This window comes from Mytilus trossulus, chromosome 7 (genome assembly GCF_036588685.1).
Source record: "Mytilus trossulus isolate FHL-02 chromosome 7, PNRI_Mtr1.1.1.hap1, whole genome shotgun sequence".
NCBI classification, from domain to species: domain Eukaryota; kingdom Metazoa; phylum Mollusca; class Bivalvia; order Mytilida; family Mytilidae; genus Mytilus; species Mytilus trossulus.
In genome coordinates this window covers 38,141,565-38,161,012 of record NC_086379.1, presented here as the reverse complement: position 1 = coordinate 38,161,012, position 19,448 = coordinate 38,141,565, and the positions used below count along the sequence as shown (strand labels likewise).

The 19,448-nt window shown below is 31.7% G+C and overlaps 1 protein-coding gene across 1 annotated transcript in view; it reads left to right on the top strand.

Moving 5' to 3' along the window:
- The window catches only part of LOC134726387 (delphilin-like), a 75,757-nt gene that overhangs the window by 33,585 nt on the left and 22,724 nt on the right, over nucleotides 1-19,448 (top strand). The window contains exons 8-17 of the mRNA XM_063590787.1: nucleotides 6,227-6,318; nucleotides 9,575-9,708; nucleotides 10,061-10,131; nucleotides 10,851-10,999; nucleotides 11,422-11,514; nucleotides 12,400-12,562; nucleotides 13,479-13,624; nucleotides 14,320-14,430; nucleotides 14,989-15,035; nucleotides 15,617-15,740. Of these exons, the coding sequence (XP_063446857.1) occupies nucleotides 6,227-6,318; nucleotides 9,575-9,708; nucleotides 10,061-10,131; nucleotides 10,851-10,999; nucleotides 11,422-11,514; nucleotides 12,400-12,562; nucleotides 13,479-13,624; nucleotides 14,320-14,430; nucleotides 14,989-15,035; nucleotides 15,617-15,740 (1,130 nt within the window). The remainder of the gene's footprint in view (nucleotides 1-6,226; nucleotides 6,319-9,574; nucleotides 9,709-10,060; nucleotides 10,132-10,850; nucleotides 11,000-11,421; nucleotides 11,515-12,399; nucleotides 12,563-13,478; nucleotides 13,625-14,319; nucleotides 14,431-14,988; nucleotides 15,036-15,616; nucleotides 15,741-19,448) is intronic.

Genomic DNA, 19,448 nt, shown 5'->3' with positions numbered 1-19,448 from the left:
TCATGAATATTATTATAGATAGAGATAAACTGTAAACAACAATAATGTTCAGCAAAGTAAGATTTACAAATAAGTCAATATGACCAAAATGGTCAATTGACCCCCTAAGGAGTTATTGTCCTTTATAGTCAATTTTAAACAATTTACATAAATTTTGTAAATTTTTACTACCGGTTACATTTTCCACAGAAACTACTGGGCCAAGTTCATTATAGATAGTGATAATTGTAAGCAGCAAGAATGTTCAGTAAAGTAAGATGTACAAATATATCACCATCACCAAAACACAATTTTGTCATGAATCCATCTGCTTCCTTTGTTTAATATTCACATAGATCAAGGTGAGCGACACAGGCTGTTTAGAGCCTCTAGTTCGTAAATCTTAGTAATCTTTTACAAAAATCTTCTCCTCTGAATCTACTGAGCCAAATTAATCCAAATTTGACAACAATCTTTTATGGGGTATCTAGTTTAAAAAATGTGTGGCATGAACTGGCCAACCAACCAAGATGGCTGCCACAGCTAAAAATAGAACATAGGGGTAAAATGTAGTTTTTGGCTTATAACTCAAAAACCAAAGCATTTAGAGTAAATCTGACTGACTTTTAACTTGTTTATCAGGTTAAGATCTATCTGCCCTGAAATTTTCAGATGGATCAGCCAACCCAGTGTTAGGTTGCTGCTGCCCCTGAATTGGTTATTTTAAGGAAATTTTGCAGTTTTTTGTTATCATCTTGAACATTATTATAGATAGAGATCAACTGTAAACAGCAATAATGTACAGCAAAGTAAGACCTAAAAATAAGTCAAAATGACCAAAATGGTCAATTGACCCCCTATGGAGTTATTGTCCTTTATAGTCAATTTTTAACAATTTTCATAAAATTTGTAAATTTTTATTTACATTTTCCACTGAAATTATTGGGCCAAGTTCATTATCGATAGAAATACCTGTAAGCAGCAAGAATGATCAGTAAAGTAAGATGTACAAACACATCACCATCACCAAAACACAATTTTGTCATGAATCCATCTGTGGCCCTTGTTGAATATTCACATAGACCAAGGTGAGCGACACAGGCTCTTTAGAGCCTCTAGTTTAACTTTCTAAAATCTGAAATCAAGTTTTTATTTTCTAAAATTTGATATCAAGTTTTAATTCTTAAAATTCCTCATGATACACCAAGTACTGTTGAGTCACCAATATTTGTGATAAGGTACAATTAATTTTCCTTTGATCTTTGATTTCATTATTTTGCCAAAGTCTACAGGCTAAGTAGACTTTTGGAAACATTTTCTTTTGAAAAGCTCAAATTATTGAGACCAAACAAAGCCTAAATTGTTTGTAAAAAAATCCTTATGACTAATTAAAAGCAAATGCTACAATGAGGTATCTTTTGACACACTTTTTAAGAGTTCATATATGTTAATGGCAATATGGTTGCCAAATGGGACTACTTAGTTTTATATCTATGTCTATATGCTATATGTAAAATTCTTTCTTGTACACCACTTGATCAATTACATTTATTGCATTTGTGTATTAAGCGAGTGTTATTTCTATGAGAACAAATAGCTTTATATTCATAAATGAACCAGACTCAAGTATAAAGGAACTGGTTGGGTGCTTTCTCTTTGTGTCAATTGACTGTGCTGAAGTAAATGAAAAATAACTAAACTGAAATGTTTTGCTTTTCACTGATTTTAATTTTGATACATATAATATTTCATGACAATTAAAATGAACAAATAAGCCTTATTTTGTGTAACACCTTTGGGTGCATAGATTTTCTTGCTGTGTTGAAGACCTTCAGGTGGACTTTGGCTGTTATTGGTTGGGTTGTTGTCTCTTTCAATGACATAATCCCTTATTTCCATTCTCAATTTTATTAAACTTTGTAAAAAGAATTGTTCATAGTTTGTTTTCTTTCATATATCAGCTCTATGAATTTTGTTAGATTCTAGTTTCATGCCTAGATTTACTTTGCACCTATTGGAAATATTTAGAAATTTATTCAAAAGCACAAATTTTCAAAGAGAAAGATGATTAAAAATTGTTTTTTAAGGCCACACCAATTTGATTCCTTGTTCGACGGACCCGCCCGCACCTATTTTTCTCAAAACAGATTTTTTTTTTTTTTTTTTATATTTCCGCTTCCCGCCTCCGGAAATGTAATCATGTCCATTTCCCGCACCGTTTTTTTGGTAAATATTATAAAAAATATATCAACATTTGTTTTTAAAATCACAGTCTAACCTGTATATAACGATTTTAAACATAAATGCACACCACCAACCACACTTCTTAAATATCCCTGAGAATATTTGTTTCAGCATGAAACCTATTTATCGAAAGAAGGAGTGCTCCGATATAAATTTAAAAAAGCGGAAATATATATCGATAAAGAACAAAACATTAGTTTTTTTCCCCCTTACTTATATTCCCTTAGTATCAAAATAAGTTCGTTGTTAATAGAATAAAGTACAAAGAACTTCTGAAAGATTTGCCTTCAACGGCAATTGTATTGTATGCTGGCGAAACAAAACTATCCATAGCCGCTGTATGTTTATGCATCTGTCCTGATTGATTCAGGGGCCTGTCGTTCAGCAGATATCGTTTATTGATGTTGTTCATTGGTATTTTCCCGTTTGGATATATAAATTAGATCGTTGGTTTTCCTGATTGAATTGTGTACGCTAATAATTTTGGGGCCCTGTATAGCTTGTTATTTGGTCTGTATCAAAGCCCCATGTAAAAGGTCGTACTTTTACCAGTGTTTGTTATATCAGGTTAAGAACATGCAACCCTCCCTCAGACAAGGGGTCATTTTACTCAGTGATGTAGAAAATAAAATAGAAATACCTAGTTCTACTATTCAAAACCTTTGAAAACTTAGAATTTTGTACTCAAAAAGAGGAGAGTTACATCATATTTTAAAGAACTTTTTCTCAAAGAGGGGTTCACTTATTTTGAATAATATTAAACTGTTAAGGTAAATGTGTTAAATGGTCAAAACATGTCCAAGAATTTTGTAATATTCCTGGACTTTTTAAATTCTTGGACATGTTTTGACCATTTAATATGAGATAGATGTATAGTTCTTTGAGAAAATATAAGCCCTTTTGTACAAACAAATATATATTATTACTTTAATGTATTGATCACTCATATAAAACATGAAAAAGGGATATTTATAACATTAAAGGGTTGCCCCCAAACTGAATATGACTTACATGTAGATGGAGAATTGTCTCATAGGCAGTCACACATATATAGATTTAATTATTTCTTGGTGAACAGGGAAAAAATACTTCAGAAATTAAAGAAATAACAAAGTACAAGTGATAAATCAAGTTTTAATATTGTCGAAACGTACTATTTTATGTTTACAAAAAAAAATTATAATCGCTCGCCTTTACTTTTCAAGCTTCGCCTCAAGAAATTGCAAAATAAATATTTTTTTATTTAAATTTTCAAATCGCTCGCTCGCCCCAAATTTTGGAGTCCAAAAATCCGTAGAACAAGAAATTAAATTGGTGTGGCCTAAGTGGAAGGTTTTGTAATGCAAATTTAATTTAGTTTGACATTTGTATACTCCCTCAAGCAAGGCTGTTTGATTGTTATTTGCTTATGTAAAACTATATTTGCTTAGCACAAATGTATTCCATTCCAATTTTGAAGTTTTTTTCTTCATTGTTTTCTCCTTTGATCAAATTCTTTGAATGGTAGTAAAAACTTCTCAGAAAGTTATAACATAATCAACTTGCATTTTAATAGATCTTAAAAAGAGTTGGCATTTTCGAGAAATAACACCTATTACGCAAAGTCATTCAACTTTATATCATGTCTAGCAATAATGTTAGAGCCAATTTATAAAGGTGCAGAGGTAAAAATTTAATAGATTAATTTACCGATAAAGTACTTGATTGCGCATAGTGTATTACGAAAAACTGAATTGATTGAGCAACTGTTTCCGACAGAAATTGTAAACAATATAAAAAAGTTCATGATTGAACTAAAAGCTTGTAAACAATATTGAGAAAAACTTATTATGTAACCAACTTCTAAAGTTTTTTAACAATAAGGTGATTAATTACCACGATAAATGATTTTAAAAACATATCAGTTTTTATGACAATTGATGGATAGGTACTTTTGGTTAGTTGGATTACTTCTTGTTAATTAATTTACCACCTATAATTAAAAACAACTAATTTTCTTAACAACGTAAAATATAACATGATAAGATTTAATGAGTTTTCATCTTCATTGATGGAATACTTTTTTCAAAGCATCTGTTGGACACAGTTGTTATATGTCACTTTATAGACTTAGTTTACATCGACTGTGTAAAAAAAATATATAATGGAATCAAAGGTGGTATAACTGCAGTAAAAATACTGCTCTAAAAGTAGAAAAAATAATTTTGTGAAAATAAGAAAAAAGATCTAAATAGTTACGCTTTGCTCAAAACTATAAACTATTATGTGTTGTTTTTTTAGCTCACAAAGGCTATGTGAGCTTATGCCATCACTTGGCGTCCGTCGTCTGTTGTTTCTGTTGTTATTTAGTCGACATTGTTGTGGTCAAACTATTTCAAGAACCTTTCCTTTGAAACTACTTGGCCTATTACCTTCATACTTTAATTGAATGTTCAGTAGGGTAGCTACTTTATAAACAGTATCTAAAATTCTGATCCATCAATAAACATGGCCACCATGGTTAAAATTAGAACATAGGGGTCAAATGCAGTTTTTGGTTTTTATCTAAAAAACTAAAGCATTTATAGCAAATCTTTCACCCTGTGAAAATGTTCATTAGGTCAAGATCTATAAGCTCTGAAATTTTCAGATAAACCGACAAAATTTGTACTCAAAATTTTAAACAAAATCTTTAATAGAGGTAATTTTTCATACCTTAATTCACCATGTTCACCTAAAGACAAAATGTTGCTGAAAATCATTGCACAAAATTGATTTTAAAATAATACAAGAAATATTCTTGATTCATATGACATGAACAGTTTAACAGTAATTTTAAACTGTGTATAATACTTACGTAAATAATTAGTTGTAAGTGATAATTAAATTATTAATTATTTTGCTAACATAATGGTATGTATAAGATCTTTGCTATAAAATCAAGTATAGGAATTTGTTGTCTTCTATCTGACACCTACATGAATTATAGCGGAGCATTTTTATGTCATCACTTGGTTAAAAGCAGATGTTTGGTGTACCTACGTAAATGTGGTAAGAAGAAGATAGAAACTGCAAAGGGTTTAAGTGAGATGTTATCACATAAATTCCAAATATTTCCTTTGAAATGGTAATGAACAACAAGTAGTCTAGAAATTACATCTGTCTTGTAAAATGCTTTTGGAGTATTATCATTTTGTTCATATTTGCAATAATTGCCTTTTAGTTTTTATATATAAAAATGCATTGTGAAATTGCTCTATGACTAATAGCAATGAATAGTGTTCTGGTCTGTAAATAAAAATCTGGAATTGACTTCTTTATTCAAAATGAAGTAATCGAATTTATTTTGATAAATTAATCATTTGAAATTGTATTGTTTTGTTGCTGAAGGTGCCCCAATTCAGTGGCAATATTTAAAAAAAAAAAAGGTGAAAAATAATGGACTTCCCTAGATTTGGTGCTGATTGATTGTGACATCATCTTATGAGTCTGATTGTGACATCATCTTATGAGTCTGATTGTGACATCATCTTATGAGTCTGATTGTGACATCTCCTTATGAGTCTGATTGTGACATCATCTTATGAGTCTGATTGTGACATCATCTTATGAGTCTGATTGTGACATCATCTTATGAGTCTTATATGGAAAATTAAATTACCATGAGTCAACAAAACAGCTTCCACATGTTGATCAGGATCTACTTTCTCTACCTAGTAAGCATTTCAGATCAACCCTCTTTTATGATGGCCTGGTTCTTGTTGCTTGCTACTTAATTTTCTATTTAGTGTTTTTATTATGGACTTGTTTGTTGTTTATCATTTCATTCCATGGTGTTGTCAGTTTCTCTTTGACTAATGAATTTTGAATGTCCCAATGGCCGATTTCAACCCACGTTTTTTCATAAAGGGTATTCAAATTTGTATGACAGCCATTAAAAGTTCAGTATAGATTTTTCTTACATGGTGTATTCATCAGTTATATATTTATATATTTTTGATAACAATTACATTTTTCTTTTCAGAAACTACAGCCATGCCCACCTAGTACAGTTATTACAGAATAGTGATTCTGCTCCACAAGTAGAAGTCATGAGAACTGGCAATGATAATGGGAGTAAGTTATAGGGGTCTCATTTGGGGGTTCTGATCCCATATCCACATTATTGCTGTGTACTATCTCTATCTATAATAGTATTCAAGATATATAAATAACAAAAAATGAAAAATTACTTTTTAACTTCCCAATCTGTTTTGTCAGATTCTCGTATCCCGCTTACACTATTTACATACACATTCTCATTTAGATATATGAGCCCTGATTAAAAAGGACATTTTAATGATTTAAGAATTAATCAATTTTATCAGATTTGGTAGAAAGTCCTTGGTATTAATTGTTTTGAAATTACATTAGATAGCCAAAGCATCGATGATAGCACACTGAGACATTTTTAAGCCCCACCTACAATAGAGGGGCATTATGTTTTCTGGTCTGTGGGTCCATTCGTCTGTCCGTTGGTTTGTTCGTCCTTTCGTCTGTCTGTTCGTCCCGCTTCAGGTTAAAGTTTTTGGTCAAGGTAGTTTTTGATGAAGTTGAAGTCCAATCAACTTGAAACTAAGTACATATAGAATAATAGGTAGTTTCGTTTTTATGGCCCACCTACGATAGTAGAGGGGCATTAGGTTTTCTGGTATGTGGCTCCGTTCGTCTGTGCGTCCGTTCGTTCAGGTTAAAAGTTTTTGGTCAAGGTAGTTTTTGATGAAGCTGAAGTTCAATCAACTTGAAACTTAGTACACTTGTTGCTTATGATATGATCTTTCTAATTAGACTTTTGACTTTAATTTCACGGTCCACTGAACATAGAAAATGAAAAGTGGAAGTTTCAGGTTAAAGTTTTTGGTCAAGGTAGTTTTTGATGAAATTTAAGTCCAATCAACTTCAAACTTACTACATATGTTCCCTATAGTATAATCTTTCTAATTTTAATGCCAAATTAGATTATTACCATTTCATGGTCCATGGAACATGCAAAAGGAAAGTGCGAGTGGGGCATCTGTGTATTTTGGACTCATTCTTGTTGATACTGACTATATCTTGTGGAATATCTATATAGCTAGACAAGCACGTTTAGTCAGTATCAAAAACGAAACTACCTATTATTCTGTTTATCGGTAATTATGACGTCACACAATGTATTGCCTAACATTTTCAGCGATACAGCCAGTACGTTGATACTCAAAAATATTAGGCAGTAAGATCAAAGAGAAAATATACGAAGTACAGATAAACATGTTCCTTATGATATGATCTTTCTAATTTTAATTTCAAATTAGAGTTTTTACCCCTATTTCACAGTTTACTGAACGTAGAAAATGATATTGCGAGTGGGGCATCCCTGTACTGGGGACACATTCTTGTTAATCTTGTTATAAATTTTAATTTAATTTTAATTTTGTATTTTGTTTTTATTTTTATGTGTTCTTAGCTCACATAACCCAAAGGGCTAAAAATAGAACATAGGAGAAAAATGCAGTTTTTGACTTGTATCTCTGAAACTAGAGCAAAAGTATAAGGGTTGCATTATTTCATGCATTTATTGTAAAAAAAAATATCATATGAGCAGCACAGGCTCCTTGGAGCATCTAGTTTTTTGTTTAGATTGTTCTATACTATAAAAATTAAATTCATAAATTTTCAAGATGTTATGTTATAAGTGAATTTAGCACTGAAAAACACCCAATTAAAACTTAAGCAATTGCATAATTACAGTAACTTTTACAAACATGATTCATTAATGATTTTGCCTTATTGGTGTTAATTAAGAAATGACTGTTATATTTTCTGTCTATAAAGAAATAACTTTAAAAATATGATGTACACTGAATAACACGTGTAACAGGTTATTTTAAAGTGTGAACCATGTTATGTAATGTTATTCCGAATAGACAGAAATAATATTACAATCATTCCGTATGATTATACCCCACACAACGAGTTGCGGAGGGTATAATGTTTTTGACCCGTCCGTCTGTCAGTCCGTCAGTCTGTCAGTCCATCCGTCCGTCCATCAGTCCTTTTTCTTGTCATCGCAACTCCTCTTAAACCACTCAACAGAATTTCACGAAACCTTTTCAGATAATAAGGACATACTATGTAGTTGTGCATATTGATGGGAAATTGCGATTCAATTTTTTTCTAGGAGTTACGCCCCTTTGAACTTATTTACCCTAACGTACTACTGCAACAGTTTGTCATCGCAACTCCTCTCAAACCACACAACAGAATTTCACGAAACCTTTTCAGTTAATAAGGACATACTATTTAGTTGTGCATATCGACGGGAAATTGCGATTCAATTTTTTTTCTAGAAGTTACGCCCCTTTGAACTTATTTACTTTAGTGTACTACTGCAACAGTTTGTCATCACAACTCCTCTCAAACCACACAACAGAATTTCACGAAACCTTTTCAGATAATAAGGACATACTATATGTAGTTGTGCATATCGACGGGAAGTTGCGATTCAATTTTTTTTCTAGGAGTTACGCCCCTATGAACTTATTTACTTTAATGTACTACTGCAACAGTTTGTCATCGCAACTCCTCTGAAACTACTCAACAGAATTTCATGAAACCTTTTCAGATAATAAGGACATACTATGTAGATGTGCATTTCGACAAGAAATTTTGATTCATTTTTTTTCTAGGAGTTACGCCCCTTTGAACTTGTTTGCTTCAATGTACTTCTGCAACAGTTTGTTATCTCAACTCCTCTGAAACCACACAACAGAATTTCATGAAATTTTGTAGATAATAAGGACATACTATGCATGTAGATGTGCATATTGACAGGAAATTATTATTCAATATTTTTTCTTTATATACAATTTTTTTCCTTACACTTATTTAATTTCTCCAATGACAATGTGGGGACGTGGGGTATGTGAGCATGCTCACTAAGGTTCTTTAATTTAATTCTAAATTTAATTCAAACCGGGGTAATTCATGAACATTGAAGACTTCACTGTCACATGACTAAATTATATGTATGAGCTGATAAACAAAACACTGTGAGCCAATAAGAAGACATGTTACATCCAAAATTAAATTAGCACTTCATATAAACAGGTTTAAATATAATGTGTATTAACATTTTACATAAATAAGGCCATTAGTTTTCTTGTTTGAATTGTTTTACATTGTCTTATTGGGGCCTTTTATAGCTGACTATGCAGTATGGGCTTTGCTCATTGTTGAAGGCCGTACAGTGACTTATAGTTGTTAATGTCTGTGTCATTTTGGTTGTTGGGAGTTGTCTCATTGGAAATCATACCACATCTTCTTTTTTATATAACATACATATACATTTTAGGTGTCAGATTAAATGGTAGTTTACATACAAGAACACCATCCACTTTGTCTTTAGCCTCCACTACAACAAGTCATGCCTCATCAGACTGGCAACCTACAGAAGAACAGAAAGATGGCAAAACATTTAAACAAAGTGTAAGTTTACATTATGTTTCATGAGATCTTGGTTAAATGTGTTACAACAGATAAAAGTTTCAATATTTTCCTCTCTACTCCATTAACCTGAGACCTATATTTAATCATTCATGTTTTCTTATGATTCACCGTAATTAAAAAAACTTTAAAGTGTTTTCTAAGAAGTGATATGATTATGATGCTTTTCATTTCAGAATTTGTAAATTCATACTTTAAAATAATTTTCCAAATACACTTCAAGTAGTTGGTAAGAAGGAACAGAAATATTAAGTGTGTTTTATTCAAAATTATATTATTTATTTACAAAAGTTTTTCTTACCATCAATTAAATCTATGATGTCTTCTCTTTCAGGCCTATTACTTATTGACATCAAAAGAAAGATCTCAGCTGAAGAAAGCTATGTTGGAATATGACAGTAGAAAGTTTGTTTAACATAGATTCTATATTTTTACTCAATTTTATTCATAAATGATATTATCATTAGTTTATTTTACATACTTTTATTAAAGATAGTTGGAGGAATATGCCCTTTTCTATTTGTATCTATTAGGACCTCCCTCAATATCTAAATGCAGCATACATTCATATATTGACATCTAGAGATAACTACTGGTACCAATTGCCCTCCATTAATAAAAAAAATGTAAATGTATTCTTATAAGAATTACAGTTAATGGCTGAACTCAATTAAAATCTGTCTTTATTCCAGTTAATCAATAGTTATCAAAGGTAATAGGTTTATAATTTTATACGCCAGACCCATGTTTCGTCTACATAAGACTCATATCAGTGACACTCAGATCAAAATAGTTGTAAAGCCAAACAAGTACAAAGTTGAAGAGCATTGAGGACCCAAAATTCTAAAAAGTTTTACCAAATACAAATATAGTGACAGTTAAGGGTTTGATGAACTTAATCTATATTTATTTGTAAAACAATTCGAAATAAAAAAAAAACAATAGTCTGATTTATGTGTGTGTGTGTTGGGGGGAGGGGGGAGAAATATGGCAGACAGAAACCAATAACAAACACTGAATTACAGAATTACAGGTTCCTAACCTTGGACATGCACATATAATAATGCTAGTACAGTCAGTCTTTTAAAATAAGGGTTCGTTTCTAATAAAACTATCCATTTCAGGAATGTTGTTGACCTTCACAAGAGATTGACCCAGATATTAGACACTCATTCTAAGAAGACTTTATGGAGATATATATTACCTATACTTCCTACAGAACACATGGATTATTGTGTCAGTAAAGGAGGTCTACCAAGGAGTCTTGTACAAGGTAACTTTCATGATGAAGAGCAACAATGAAAGTATGTCTTTTTAATTTGGTAATTTTCCCTTAGGAAAATGATTGCAAATGAGACGTTTCACCAGAGACCAAATGATGTAAAGAGAAGAGAGCAACGAATGCTGTAAAAGGCCTCAAATTGACAAATACAAAAACAATTCAAACGAGAATACTATCAGCTTGATTTAAGCACAAAACAATCAACAAAAACAAATATGATTTTCAGAAACAAATGACAACCACTAAATTATAGGCTCCTTATTTATGGATAGGCAGATAGTAGAAGGTTTATCCATGTTTTCTGGTGCCATTACTGCACATACAGATAGCTATTCCTTAAGTGTTATGATATTAGATAGTACTTGACATTCTGATAGTTGCATTTTATTTTATGCGTGAATGTTTTTTTACAGAATTAAAACGGAGAGGAACAAATGGAAGGAAGAATCATGATAAAATGTCCAATTCTAGTTTTGACCTACGACATAGTACATGGTCATCAAAAGGTATGACTGAAAACTGAAAAACCATTTTGAATATTGCCGACTCAACTCAATAAAACAACAATTAAGAAACCAAAAAATAGTTTTAAAAATGTCAGATTGAAGACTTTGATCGTGATCTCTGCGGGGTTCATACTTGCCAACTTTTGAAGAACTCTCTTTAGATTATGCACAAGAGCAACTCCTGCAACAGAAAATGCATCACTTACATGTGTAATAAGTGTTTTAATCTGTTATAATGTTGTTTTGAATGAACTGATAGGTTACTGCTTTTTTTTTTAAAGTTATTTGATTCATTTGATCGAATGCCTGATTTAAGATATTCAGTTTAAATTCTGGAGGATTTCGAGAGTCAGGTCACCACCTCTCCTTGGGAAAATCAATTAGAAATTTGGAAAGTTGACTGGTTTTGGGCTGGGATACTGAATTTCAAGATTGTTTGCATAATGCCTGAGGAATATTTCTTTAAATTGTAATTTGGTGTAATTCTTGTATGATGTGATGTGAATTAACAAACAAGTGTACATATATGAACAAATTGATGTCAGATTGCAGAGTGACCACTGAATTTTTTATTTAACTCCTCAAATTGAATTTACATAATTTGAACTGCAGTATGAAAGGTATCAGAATTAGAAAAAAAAGACAGATCGTTTTTGTTTTGATTTTGACATGGAAATACTTAGTCAATTCTTGATCACGTACAAAACCTTTTAATCTCAGATTTAAAAAGTGACAATTTGTTTTAGTTTTACATCACTGCAAATTTTTAGTGGCAGTTTCTGTTTACAAAATTCACATACCTTGTGTTTGCTCTATGGTGAAAAGAATTTGAACTGTAAATTTTAACTTTTTATAAATAAATAATGTCTATTGTCTTTTTTATAGCCAGTAGCAGTACCTTAGTAAACCATGACACAGATTTCTCATCACCATCCACACCAACTAATGGACCTCATTTCTCATCGTTTAAAAAACAAATGGAGTTTTTATTAACATCAAGAGAAAGAATGCAGCTAAAGAAAGCATTACAGATATACTCCAAAAACAGGTTGATATATTAAAGAGTTTTGCAGTTTCTTTATTTACTTATACTGTTAATGATTATATACTGCAGCTGTGCTATTTTCGCAGTCAAATTGAATTGAATGTATGTTCATATGTGATATGCAGTCACTGACCGTATATCACCTTGTTTATGACAATGTTTTTCCGTACAATTTTATTTAATATATGATGTCAATAAATCATACAGGCTTGCGTCAATGTTATGTTATCCGCTCACAACTAAAGAATGACGGTTTTTACCCTAAATACTTCATTTTGAACAGTTATAACAGTTTCAGTATATAAAGAATAACCATACATTGTCTCGAAATATCAATCTGTTCTTTGTACTCGGCTTGAAACAGGTAGAAGTGCTTGGCACAGCCTCGCTGTGCTTGGCACAGCCTCGCTTTCTACCTGTTTCTAAGCCTTGCACAAATAACATTGATATTTCAAGACAATGTATGGTTATTCTGTATATACTTCTTCCATTGAAAACAGTATCTTGACCTGGATATAGAATTTTTTTTTTTTTTTTTTTTTGTAGCTTTGATTCTATCACATTGGCATTGCTGTAAAATAGTAATAGAACTATTTAAAGATATGAAAATACTAACTACTGCACTGATTTTAAATTTTCAACCCATCCAATTTATGTAATATTATATACTATTAAATTCTCCATGGCTTTTGCTGATATCTTAGTTGATTTTTGCATAAATTAGTTGACGCATAAAAAAAATTCTGCACTTATGTAAAATAACTTAGTTGACACATAAAAAAAATTCTGCACTTATGTAAAATAACTTCACATGATTAAATGTAAAATAACTTCACATGATTAAGAAATCGTCAAGCACACACACAAAATTTTTACTTAATTCTTTATCATCTTTACTTATACATTTTATACTTTTCAGAAAAATAGACAACCTAATATTAGATATGAATGTGATATTAGACACACCATCTAAACAAAGTTTATGGAATTATATAGTTCAGTTACTGTCGTCTGCCCATCAAGAATATACTATCAAAAAATTAAATCTCAGTCCATCTTCCAAAGGTAATGTTATAACTATAAAAACAGTTATTAGTAAAACTAAAATAAAGGTTAAATTCTTTCACCTTTTTGCTCTATTGTTCATTTAGATTAAAAAAAGATCACAAGATAATAAACTTAAGAAAATAGCATTGTAGGTCATAAGTTATTTAAGAATTGAATGCTTCTTTTTGTAACTTCATTGGGGTGTAAAAGCGTTGACCGAATTACATTTTGTATGAAGCGCGGAAGCGCTTCGTACTAAAAATGTGCGCACGGTCAACGCTTTTACAACCCTATGAAGTTACAAAAAGAAGCATTCAATACTTATAATTACATTTTTTAGCTATGATCAGGAAAACATGAATTTTATAACTTGTTTATTTAATTCACCTGTGCACTTTATTGTGGGACCACGGGTTATCCTGAATGAAAAGTTTTATTGAGTGATGCAATTGCTTAATGAATAACACATGATGTGCAGTTAGCCAATCAGAATAAAGTATTATAATGAAACATACATCTAGTGTAATTATTATTTTATATGATATATTCAACTTTAGTATTGTTGGTAAAAACTATAGATAAAATTTGAAATAAAACAATGGAATTAATATTATATATCTTCCAAAAATGTAACAAAAACCCCAAATCCGGAACATGAAATTATGTAAACAAATAGTTTCAGGTGGGGATAACTCTGATTTTTCTTATTCCAGCTTCAGATCAATCAAGTGTTCACATAACAGACTTCCTATCATCAACAGAACCAAGTCCAAGAATGCCAAGAAAAAGTCTTCTTCAAGATGGTCTTAATGGATTAAGATTAAGTAAGCAATGTATTCAATTATATTATGTTATCTATTAAAACTTAAAATTGAGAATGGAAATGGGTAATGTGTCTAAGAGACAACAACCCAACCATAGAGCAGACAACAGCCAAAGGCCATAAATGGGTTTTCAATGCAGGGTGAAACTCTGGCACCTGGAGGCATCCTTCAGCTGGCTCCTTAACAAATATGTGTACTAGTTCAGTTAGACTGCATTTCAAGAATTTCATCATTTTAAAAACTTGCAATATATTTTCTTTGAGAGGGTTGTTATTGAAAATGTCTTCTTTTATGTATTTTATATTTTACAAACATGTAAGATTTTACAAAAAGTAAAAAAGGGAAAGGTTGAGTATAGACAAACCAATACAGCACTTTATATAACAGTTCACAAAAACTATACTGAAAAGTAAAGTTTGAGCAACCTGAACTACTCAAAAAATTAGGAATGAACTAAGGTGCTTTTTTTGAAAGTATTAGCAGTTCTGACATCAAACATGTTCAAATAAAAAAAAACAATTGATTTAACTTATACACCTTGTGTTTTTTTTTTTTCAGAGGGTCAAAACAGATTAGATGATTGGAGAAGAAGCCATGAAAATTTGGTATGACTTGATTTGTAATGTCTCTAAATTAAGGCCATGAGAATTTGCCTTGTTGGTGTGTTTGTTATGCCTAGTTCAAGGGAGATTTAAACAGAGTTACTTATTTGTTAGTTCATTCATCTGTCTATCCATAATGTTTCTGTCATGTTATTTTTAAGAACGACAAAGTAATAGCTTTTTGATTATTCTCAATTCTGTTGATGTTCCACTTCCTATTTGCATATGTTGGATATTTCATCACATTTTTGGCAGCAGTTTCAAATCAGAACCTCCTACCTATAGAGGTGGGGAGAGTCAACATTAATATATATATATATATATAAGTTTTTTTCAATAATTTAAAATTAAGAAGATGTGGTATGAATGTCAATGAGACAACTATCCTCTAGATACCAAAGGATGAGCTCATTTTGTAAAAGAGGGACGAAAGATACCAAAGGGACAGTCAAACTCATAAATCTAAAACAAACTGACAATGCCATGGCTTGTAAAATTGTAAAATACAGGCTTAGAATGAAGTCAGCTCTAATGTACTTAAATAAAGTACTCAATGGTTTACATTATTCAACTTTTTTTTACAGTCTTCTTCAGAAGATGATGCCCAATACAGAACCCTGAAAGCAGGAGTACGAAGGTCAAGAGGTCGATTATGGAAAACAATGCATCCTGGGTTCATGTATTCCTATGATGATATGGATGCAAGAGGTAGTTTTTATGAAAGTCTTATGATAGGTTTTGTGGACTTTTAACAACAGAGAGCTCAAGACAAAACTTTGATGGAAGAGGGGAAGAAAATGTTGCTTTCAGATTTTTTTTAATTTTAATTAGCTCACCTGGTCCAAAAGGGCCAAGTGAGCTTTTCCCATCACTTGGCGTCCTTCGTCTGTCTTCGTCCCTCGTTGTAAACTTTTACAAAAATCTTCTCCTCTGAAACTACTGGGCCAAATCTAACCAAACTTGATCACAGTCATCATAAGGGTATCTAGTTTATTGTCGAGCCTGCAACTTTTGTTGCAGAAAGCTCGACATAGGGATAGTGATACGGCGGCGGCTACTGCGTTAGCTAACTTCTTAAAAGGTTTATATTTTAGAAGATGAAATACCTGGATGCTTCATACTTTGTATAAAGATGCCTCATGTTACGACATTTCCATCAGTCACATGTCCAATGTCCTTGACCTCATTTTCATGGTTCAGTAACCACTTGAAAAAAAAGTTCAGAATTTTTGTAATGTTGAATTCTCTCTTATTATAAGTAATAGGATAACTATATTTGGTATGTGCGTACCTTGCAAGGTCCTCATGTCTGTCAGCCAGTTTTCACTTGACCTTGACCTCATTTCATGGATCAGTGAACAAGGTTAAGTTTTGGTGGTCAAGTCCATATCTTAGATACTATAAGCAATAGGGCTAGTATATTTGGTGTATGGAAGGACTGTAAGGTGTACATGTCTAACTGGCAGGTGTCATCTGACCTTGACCTCATTTTCATGGTTCAGTGGTTATAGTTAAGTTTTTGTGTTTTGGTCTGTTTTTCTCATACTTTATGCAATAGGTCTACTATATTTGTTGTATGGAATGATTGTAAGGTGTACATGTCTAGTGGGCAGATGTCATCTGACCTTGACCTCATTTTCATGGTTCAGTGGTCAAAGTTAAGTTTTTAAGTTTTGGTCTTTTTATCTTATATTATATGCCAAAGGTCAACTATATTTGGTGTATGGAAATATATTATGATGTATATGTCAGTCCCGCAGGTTTAATTTGACCATCACCTCAATTTCACAGTTCATTGCACAGTGTTCAGTTTTTGTGTTTTGGTCTATTTTTCTTAAACTATAATAGTAATAAGTAATAGGTCAACTATATTTGTTGTATTGAAGCATTGTTAGCTGTACATGTCTGTCTGGCATAGTTCATCTGACCTTGACCTCATTTTCATGGTTCATTGGTCTTTGTTCAGCTATATTGGTTAATGTTTAGTTTATGTGACAGTTGTAATAAAGCTTTATACTTAGGAATATCAACATTATATCAATGATTAGTAAAGAAGGCGAGACATTTCAGTGTGTGCACTCTTGTAAAAATGTGTCTGGTGACCAGGCCAACCAACCAAGATGGCAACCATAGCTAAAAATAGAACTTATGGGGTAAAATGTAGATTTTGGCTTATATCTCTGAAACCAAAGCATTTAGAGCAAATCTAACATGGGGCTTATATTGTTAATCAGGTTGAGATCTATCTGCTCTGAAATTTTCAGATGAATCGGAGAAGCCGTTCTTGGGTTGCTGCCCCTAAATTGGTAATTATAAGGAAATGTTGCTGTTTTTGATTATTATCTTGAATATTATTATAGATAGAGGTAAACTGTGAACAGCAATAATGTTCAGCAAAGTAAGATATACAAATAATTAAAATTACCAAAATGGTCAGTTGACCTCTTCAGGAGTTAATATTGCCATTTATTGTCAATTTTACCAATTTTTCTTAAATTTTTGTAATCTTTTACAAAAATCTTATCTGAAACTACTAAGACAAAATTTAACCAAACATGTCCACAATAATCATAAGAGTTTCTAGTTTCAAAAATGTGTGCGATGAGTCGATGACCCTGGCCGCAAACCAAGATGGCAGACATGGCTAAAAATAGTACATAGGGTAAAATGCAGTTTTTGGTTTATATCTCGAAACTGAAGCACTTAGAGCAAATCTGCATAGTGGCAAAAATGTTCATCAGATTTAGATATATCTGCCCTGAAATTTTCAGACAAATCTGACAACCAGTTGTTGGGTTGCTGCCACTGAGTTAGTAATTTTTATTGAAATTTTGCAGTTTTTTGCTATTATCTTAGATATTATTATAGTATCTAATGATATCTTATACTATAAATTATGACTTTAACCTTATTTTACATGATTTCCAAAAAATCATTAAATATAGGTGAGCGACACAGGCTCTTTAGTGCCTCTAGTTATATGACTGTAAAATTAAAAAAAAAATTGGTTGTATATTGGTATCAGGCTGTCGCCTGTGTCTTCAACTTTGTCCGAAGACGGATGATTTTCAGATAATAACTTAGTATAAGTAAATAGAATTCAATAAAATTTTAACACAAGGTTAAAAAACACTAAAGGAAGGTTGGGATTGATTTTTGGGGATTTGGTCCAAACAGTGGAATTAGGGGACACTAAAGGGGCACAAATAATAATTTTTCTTGGTTTTATTTCATCAAAAATTGAACTATTGGGGTTATTATGCTGGATCTAATTCCAGGCTTCCAAAACGGTCATATATTCTGGTCATTTGTACATGTCCGGTAAAAGTTTGGTTGGGAAAAGCATGAAACGGCCTTTCAGGTCATTTTAATAATTAATTAAATATTAATTCACGATCTTTTTGACCTAACTTTTTGCCTTTAACAGCCATACATTTCCGGTCATAAAAGTGACATGATGAGTAATTACTATCAAAACAACCCCTACTTCAATACTTTCTAATTTTAATCAAGGCTAATTAGATGTTGGACAGCTGAAAACTACCTGTACAGGTGACAGGTAAACTATTTGCAGTACCGGACATCATATAAATTAATCGGTCCATTTACAATTATTTTCGTACATTTCTGTCGTTTGCATCTAATTGATTTAGTTCAAAAGATCAAATTTATAATAAATACATTTATAAACATGATTTGCAGAAATATGTTGTATGAAAAAGAACACGTGTGTGCATTTGCACAGGTAGGAAATTCAATTATGCTTCCTACATTTCTTCAAAAATGCTAAAACTATCATTGATACCTGTATCTAATGTTCATTTCAAGTATTTTATTGAAGAAATAACGTGAAAAGAGCTTATTAGCTCAGTCGTGCTATGTAAACGTACACAGATTTTACGTATCGGTTTATGGCCCATGTTTTACCATTGTCAAGTCAACATCCAGTTTTGAAAAATGTGACTTTAAAAACGAAAATAAAGTATTAGACAACGTCATTTTGCACAAATAAAGAGTCTAATGCAGATATGAGCGCGATGATGTGCACACTTTGAATGATGCAATGCCAATTTTAACAGTTTATGTCAGACCATCAAATTCATATCAAAGTCAAGTTTAATATCGTCTTTAATCTAATGTCAATCATTGGGATGGCCATCTGATTACCATAATTGCCTTTTGTGACTAAGTCTTAGGGATGAAATTTCGGATCAGATATAAAATGTCCGGCTGGCTCAGAAAAATTTTGGAAGCCCTGATTTAATTGTGTATTTAGATTCTAAATTTTTGGTCCCGTTTTCAAATTGGTCAAGTAAGGTCTAAAGGGTCCAAAACTAAACTTTAGTTTGATTTCAACAAAAATTTGATTCTTAGGGTTCTTTGATATGCTGTGTCTAAATATTGGCACTCACACCA